The sequence below is a fragment of the Misgurnus anguillicaudatus genome, chromosome 24 (assembly GCF_027580225.2).
Source record: "Misgurnus anguillicaudatus chromosome 24, ASM2758022v2, whole genome shotgun sequence".
NCBI classification, from domain to species: domain Eukaryota; kingdom Metazoa; phylum Chordata; class Actinopteri; order Cypriniformes; family Cobitidae; genus Misgurnus; species Misgurnus anguillicaudatus.
In genome coordinates this window covers 6,072,501-6,080,000 of record NC_073360.2, presented here as the reverse complement: position 1 = coordinate 6,080,000, position 7,500 = coordinate 6,072,501, and the positions used below count along the sequence as shown (strand labels likewise).

The following is a 7,500-nucleotide window of genomic DNA, read 5'->3' as shown; positions in this document are numbered from 1 at the left end:
ACATATTTGCGTGTGACAGTTCCAGTGTCCTCCCTCATCTGTTTTCTCTTCCTGTACTGCTGAGTGGAGTAAGGTACAGCTTGACTGGATGTTTGTGTCTGAGCTGATGGTGGCATAGCAGAAGGTAAAGGTACGTTAAAGAACACCACCTGTGAAGTTCCAGGCACTGAAGATGATGTATCTACAACTGTCGGAAGCTGCAGGGAGGGCAAAATGAAAGGCAGAGAGACGGGTATTGCTGGTGCAATGATAGGGAGTCTTTGATGTGATGGTGGTGCCTGGGAGATGGCTGGAGGTTGTGACCTCCTCTTGAGTTTTGCCTCCCCAGCAGTGTTTCTTGGCAGGACAAAAAGGTGAGGCTCAGCCAAGCTCCCTGAAAATAGGGTCGGCCCTTTCTGCAAAGCCGCAGGAAGCTTCTCAGGTCCAGCCATGGGTGCATCTGGGAAATTGATACCCTGCTTTGTAACCCCCACATCTTGTGACTTGTCACGCTTGGAGAACCTGGAAAAACATAAAACAACCAGTATTAATAAACATTTAAACAAAAATAAAAAAGTGCTGTGATCATTTACTGTTTAATCACGACTATAATGCAACAGCATTACACAGCTGATATCATATAGCAATTGATCACACCCTAGTGTCATGTTGCTTTTGTAAAATGACTACTTTAATTGAAATTAACATTGGATTATGGATTCTTACAGTCTGTTAAAGACCATGTCGTAAGCAATAAATCATATCTTTCATAATAGAAAAGTAAACAGAAGTTGGACTCTTGTTGATTTGTTTCTAGACCCATCAAAGCACCCACAGTTACATTCAGTCAACTGTGTCAATTACTTAAAGCAGCTGAGGGCTATACAGAGGGTTCATGTTTTGGTATAGCGGTTACAATGCTAATTTACTCACCAGTCTGAGATTGTTGAAGCGTTCATCTGTGGAAGCTGGATGGTGGTTTCTCTCATCACCCTATCATTGGTGAGGATGCACTCTCGGATATGTCTGTAGACCCGTGCAATCATTGTGAAGCGGGTGACCCTCTCTCCATTAACACGCACCGCGTTTTGGTAGAGAGCACAGAGCCTTATGAAGATGCCCTCCACCACTCTGTTGCAGTCAGGCCTCTGTGCAGGACTATGAGGCCCAATGAAACACCTACAAATTACAGAAGAATACATATTATTAATGTAAGATTGTTTTCAGTGTGTGAACTTTTCTCTGTTGAGTTTATTGTTCTATTCTGTCAGATTTGCTTTGTGTTGTCTAGATGTTAATTTTTTATATCTGTGCAGAGTTATGTTGTCTTGTTTGTTTACTGGGTCATTGTTGAAATATCATATCAATAAATTAGGTATCTACTGTTTTACTGTGTTGTGGCATTATCACAGCTTTAGACAAAAAGTGTCTTAAACTGTTGTTAAACACAGAGATTATTTTTGTGATAATCCAAAAGTCTATGAGAAAAATAAACTGGCTTTTTTGAGAGGGTCAGCCAACAAAAATATGTCATTCCTGTGGCACTCTATAATGACCCCGGTCTGCGTTTTTTCAACGATGTATGGTTAGAACTGTGTCCATAGGAATGTAACTTACATAACATAAAATCAGCATTAAACGTAAATCACAACTAACAATTTTTGTTATATCCAGGCCAAGTATGAATTTAAGAGGCTGCAGGAAGATAAGCTAGTCATAATTCGTCAGGATTTACAAAATATATATCTTTTTATAAAAATCAAAACCCTCAAACAAATCAAAACCCTGTATTTGCTAAATTTAGCATACCTTCTGGTGCTCTCCACACCTGGTGCCACATTCTTCTTACTGGCCCTGAATCGTCCCTGTTTTAGGTTGGTTTGGTGACGTGGCGAGTAAGTGGTCTTTTTCTTATCAAACTCCCCCAATGCCTGCCATAGGTTGATGATTTGATCAGACTCTTCTCCAGTTAAGGCCAGACGGTGTTCTCTAAGGTTGAACAAATACTCTGCCAAGTCCTGCACAGCTCCATAACCTTCAATATTATCGGGTCCAACACAATCCTAAAATGAAAGATCATTTAGCAACTTTTGAAAGCACCAATGAATACAAATATTCACATGAAAGCACAGCCAACATAACCCAGATTTTGTTTGCATACATGTATATGTACATTAAAAAAGAAACCGTGCCCTTACATCATGCGAAGGGTTCTCTTCAGATGTTGGAAGGTCAGTTTCTGTGGACCCTTGGTTACCTGGGGCTACATGAAAAAGGTAAATATTTAGTTTACATTTGTATTTATCTTTCAATATGACAAATATTCATTTAGAGTCATTTAGAGTTAGTGTGACAACAAACAACTCTCAATAAAAATACTTTGGTAAAACTCACAGCTATGTGCGCCAGGAGATAGTGCTGGCTGAGTGTGCAGTGAGCTGGAAACAGAAGATGTGACTGGTATTGGAGGGACCACAGACAGTGATGACGTAGAGCTGGTGACAGGAGATCTCACTGGTGACACATACAGTGATGACTTGGGTCTGGTTGCCGGAGGGGTTGAAGATGATGCTGCAGACACTGATGCTTGTGAAGCAGCAGAAGGTATCCGCTCTGTGTCAAAGGTGGGGACAGTGATGTCTTGAAACTCCTCAAGTTCATCATAAGCTTCCTCCACCTCTATAGCAACCTCAGTGGTCTCAGACTCTTCAATGGCCAACCTGTAGTCCTGCAGAACTTTACCAGTTTGCTGGTAAAGATACTCTACTCCGATAAGTTCACCTTTAAAATATTAAAACAATGACAATTAGATAATATACCAGAATATTATATTATTACTCTTTATTATAACACTGTTTGTGTGTGTGTGTGTGTGTGTGTGTGTGTGCGCGTGCGTGCGTGCGTGCGTGCGTGTGTAATTGTCACCAAAAACAACAAACAGTTATCTACCAGTGTACTTTCTTGGCCCAACATAAGGGCTGATTTTCATGCCCATGACCTCCTCTGAAAGAATATTGGCAGCATGACGGAGAAGATGACTATAGGAATGTGGCTGCTGCTCATCAGTTGTTGCTGCCACAGCCCGGTCCTCATTCCACCTTGCAAGTCCATCCAAAAGATACGCCTGAAAAAAGGTGTCACTTGCCAGCGTGCCTGTACATTAAAAAAATCATATAAATACATAAATAACTGTTCTTGCTATTCTCATAATTATTTCAATATATAATTAAGTAAAATCTTATTAAAAAAATTCTGTGACTAAAATTACTTACCTGGGATGAATCTGTTGAGGTGCAGATGAAAAGACTCCAGCGAAGTAGAACCTCTGGCACAGCGGTAAGTTGGCAGACGATGCCCTCCCTTCATTAAAGTGCCCGTCTGCATGTAGAGCTGCACACCTTGAGGATCCTGGATGCAGGCCACATGCTTTCGCTGGGACTTTATGATCTCAGTCATCCGGGCTGAGTTTATTAAAGGGACTCCCAGAGTGTCACGACCAGCATCTCCTTCAAAGGCCTGAATGAGGCTCTCAATCATCGTCAGGGTCTCCTTGGTCCCACGAGTGGTTCTCCTGCAATGTAGGGCTAGCTCGCTACGGCTGATACGGCGCAGTACATCAGCTTCAGATGATGGTCTCCAGTCAGCTTCTAGCTCTGCACGCTTTGCCATCTTCAGGGCCGTCAGGTCGTCCTGGTCCCACATGAAAATACAGTGGCTGAGGCGACTCATAAATGTGGCATATAACGGGTGACAGTCGGTGGTGCAACCCACAGAAAATCTCCGCATAAAGTGCCATATATCCAACCGGATGGTCATTTGCTCCCACTCTTCAAACATCCTCCTCAGAAGAGTGTTGCCACAGCAGTCTCGGTCCACATACAGTACCTCGGGAGGAGCTACCCCAGCCACTCTGTATCTCCTAATGAGGCCTTCAATCATTGGCCCAAGACCAAAACCCTCACTTGCTGTGAGCACGGACATGATCACCTGTCCATGCTCATTTCCAACATTGGTTGCCCAGGCAGCGGTGCCATAGCTGGGTCCTGCTAGTTTTCTGGCTACTTTTTTTGTGGAATCCATTTTTAAGATCCGACCATATTGTGATGTTATAGCGGCCTTGATCTCATCCAGCCGTTGCAGGACATCCTGGGCATAGACCTGCATCAGCCACCGGTGCTTAGGGACAGAAGGCATTGGAGGAAGCGGTTCAAATGTCACAGGCAGTATCAGGCTTGATGTGACAGCACTGGCAATCCCCTTGCAATCTGTAAGATATTGGACTGTTTTTTGCAACCAGACCTCAGCATGACGCTCCTGCAGCTTGCGCTGGATCTGGCTGCTGCTGTTTCCCAGGCCTCGTTGACGCATCAAACATACTACCTGAAAGTCACATGCAAGTTTTGAGGTTAGAATGCAGGGGAACTGCACTCTGTGGCCAATGTCGAGTTGGGAGACGATATCATGGCTCCAGCTGATGACCTTTCTCTTACATCTTCGGCAGGCCAGGTACTCAGATGCCACAAAGTACACACTATTCAAAGCAATCACGACCCTGATCTTTTGATGCAGGCCAGCTGAGGTCAGAAGGTCTTTCTGACAGTCTGGATGTGGACAGGTCAGCTTCAATTGCCACAGCTTTCGTGGCATCCAGAGCAGCAGAGGATGGCCAAAGTAATTCTCCAAGGAAGGAGCACTACTGGTCTTCAGTGGTACCGGTGGAGGATACCACCAAAGTTTGTCCACCCTGTTATAGATCAGCTCAGGACGGCCTGGTGCAGCCCACCTGAACAGGGCCTTGGATATCCACCTTTGGTCTACTTCAGGCAGGGTGTGTATCCATCCAGCTGGAAGACAGACTCGTTTTGCTGGAAAAAAAACATAAACACTAATTCACATTGTTGCACCAACAAGGCTTCAATTAAGCCTAGAGTTTGACAGACAGTTTAGAGCTAATCCAGGGTTTGTTGATCTTAGTTTAATTTAAATTTGACTTGTGTTGCACTACTTCAATTTAAACACAGATTAACAAATCTTAGATTAAAACCTTAACTACACCCTTCATCTGTGATTTATTTTGTCCGCCATGATGAATTTGCTGTAATTAAACAGCAACAATGTTGACGTTGTCATTCAAAAGAAAATAAACAGTTTATGCAGGCAAAGGTAAAGTCATTTTTGTATTATAAATCACTACCTACATGCATCGGAAATCTAAAGGGTTGATTCAAAATAATAACATTTGACAATCTATTAAAACAGTCTATTGTATTGATTAATGGAGCAATGTGGCAGGAAACAAGCTCAGATATTGTGATATAATGCTGTGCCAGCGGATTTGTCATGCATAATCTAGGTTTAATGTAAAATTTAAACCTGGATCAAAATGATAATTTAAATGTAACCCTGTTTATTTTTAAACAAGATTAAATGTTTGGGCCTAATCCTTGTCGGTGCAACCCACCCATTGTTTTACTTTACTTTATTATGCCTGTAAAGGAAACTTGAATATTTTGTTATATGTTTTAAATAAGTATAAACGTACATGCCACATGTGCCTCCTCAAACATAGTTGCCTCTGCCAGCAGTGTGTTGTCATCTATCTCAGTGGACACAGAGGGGTGGGTTAGGGTGGCTGAGGGCCCTGCGGTGGCTTCAATGGACACAGTCGGGTCGGTGAGGGTGGCCGTGGGCCCTGTGGCTCCCTCAATGGACACAGTTGGATGGGTGAGGGTGGCAGAGGGTCGTGCACGTGCCTGGGCCAAAGCTACAAAACAAAACAAGGGACAATTAAACATGACTTCTGAACAGCAACAAATACTAAAAACAAACCAAGTATTTTACACATAAATGTTTGCTTACAAGGTGTGGTTTTGATGGGGGAAACCATCCTTTTTATGGTCTTGGTCAGGGTTCTTTGGTCAGGCAACTTCCCAACCAAGAGGGAGCGTAGAGAGGCAGTGGAAGCATGGGTGGTGGCAGCGTGCTGGGTGGGTGCAGCGTGCTGGGTAGGTGCAGCGTGCTGGGTGGGTGCAGCGTGCTGGGTGGGTGCAGCGTGCTGGGTGGGTGCAGCGTGCTGGGTGGGTGCAGCTTGCTGAGTAGGGGCATCGTGCTTGGAAGCTTTTGCATCATTTTGCTCTTCCTTCATAGCAATGGCAATTTTGCCAGAAGGAAAGAGCTCAATATACTCCCTGAAACTCCCCTTGTTGTGGGCATGTTCTTGAGAGTCTTTGCTGCCTCCTGTGGGGTCCCTCTTCATAGATGCAACCAGGTAAGCAGCATACCCTAGTGCATTTTCTGCAACCCACCTGAATGTTTGCCCACGAAAGATACCAAACTGGATTTCAAAGAAACCCAGCAGGTGCTTTCTGTTAGCTGGATCTCCATGGTGCTGACTTAAGCTTTTCTTGGCCTTGTCCAGCACAGCCTCCGGGGACAGGGGTCTTGTGTAAGGCTTTCCTTTGTTGGCTTCCTTCACCTTTGCTGCTTCCAGTGTGTCCGAAAGATTCAGGCTGCCATCAGCCCGTCTCCTGAAGCGAGGCTCCATCTGAATTAAAAAATGAAGATATAAATATTACAGAGAAAAAGAAAACACATTTGGTAATCCAGCTGTGTAAATTACATTACTATATGGGCAATTCCTTACAAATGCTAACTTTACCATGAAACATTTTTTACCAAAGATTTTCACTGCATTTATTGTTTAGATGTCAAAAATTTGTGGTTTTTATACCCGTGTGAGGTCTCTTTCTTAAAGATTTTAAAGCATTTTAAGTATGCCTTTTTCATAATCATATAAAAACCATTTCAGAACTGTCACATCCATAACAGTACATATTCCTCTTTAATGCACACATGAAAATTACATTTAAATGCATTGTTTTTGTTCTAAAAAAGGGTCATCCCTTCTCTATTTGTTTTGTTTTTGGCTTCTGGTTTGTGCATAATAATTCACTGAAATCCTACAATGTTTTCTCTCAAAAACGTGTCTTTTTTTCACTTCCATAACATTCATAACAGTCCCTCATCTAAAATAGAAAACTTGTGCATAGATTGATATTATTTTGATGTCTGATAACAAACATATTGACTCTGACTATTTATATTTCATGTTTTGACAAAAAAAATCACATTAATAACGCAGAAATTGCATATATTTACTCATGATCACCTTACAGTGTTGCTTTTTATTATTCTATGTATATAAATATGTATATTTTTCCAACAGATTCAAAATGTTAACTAACATATCAGCATTATATTCCAGAGTAAGCTCTAATAACGTTAAAAGTAAAGCATTTAACGTTAAATCATGCATTTACAATTGATTTAGCTAAAACAAGTAAGTTTAGCATCAAAATACACTTAAAGGTTCTAAAAATAGAAGCATGTAACTTACTGTGTACGAAGCTGTAGTAAAGCTGTAGTAACTTACAGTTATACTTTATTGCTCTGTGAATCTATAAAACATACAGATTAACTTACAGTATAACAATTATAACAACAACATATAAAATAACAATT

At 41.9% G+C, this 7,500-nt stretch overlaps 1 protein-coding gene across 1 annotated transcript in view; it reads right to left on the bottom strand.

Moving 5' to 3' along the window:
* Positions 1–7,500, bottom strand: part of LOC129428183 (uncharacterized) — an 8,539-nt gene that overhangs the window by 190 nt on the left and 849 nt on the right. The window contains exons 3-12 of the mRNA XM_073863087.1: positions 7,376–7,436; positions 5,839–6,523; positions 5,522–5,743; positions 3,252–4,844; positions 2,929–3,132; positions 2,374–2,760; positions 2,178–2,242; positions 1,789–2,042; positions 913–1,158; positions 1–501 (exon numbers count right to left, since the gene is read on the bottom strand). The exon at positions 1–501 is cut by the window's left edge and continues 190 nt beyond it. Coding sequence (XP_073719188.1) covers positions 1–501; positions 913–1,158; positions 1,789–2,042; positions 2,178–2,242; positions 2,374–2,760; positions 2,929–3,132; positions 3,252–4,844; positions 5,522–5,743; positions 5,839–6,523 — 4,157 coding nt within the window. The 5' untranslated portion in view covers positions 7,376–7,436. The remainder of the gene's footprint in view (positions 502–912; positions 1,159–1,788; positions 2,043–2,177; positions 2,243–2,373; positions 2,761–2,928; positions 3,133–3,251; positions 4,845–5,521; positions 5,744–5,838; positions 6,524–7,375; positions 7,437–7,500) is intronic.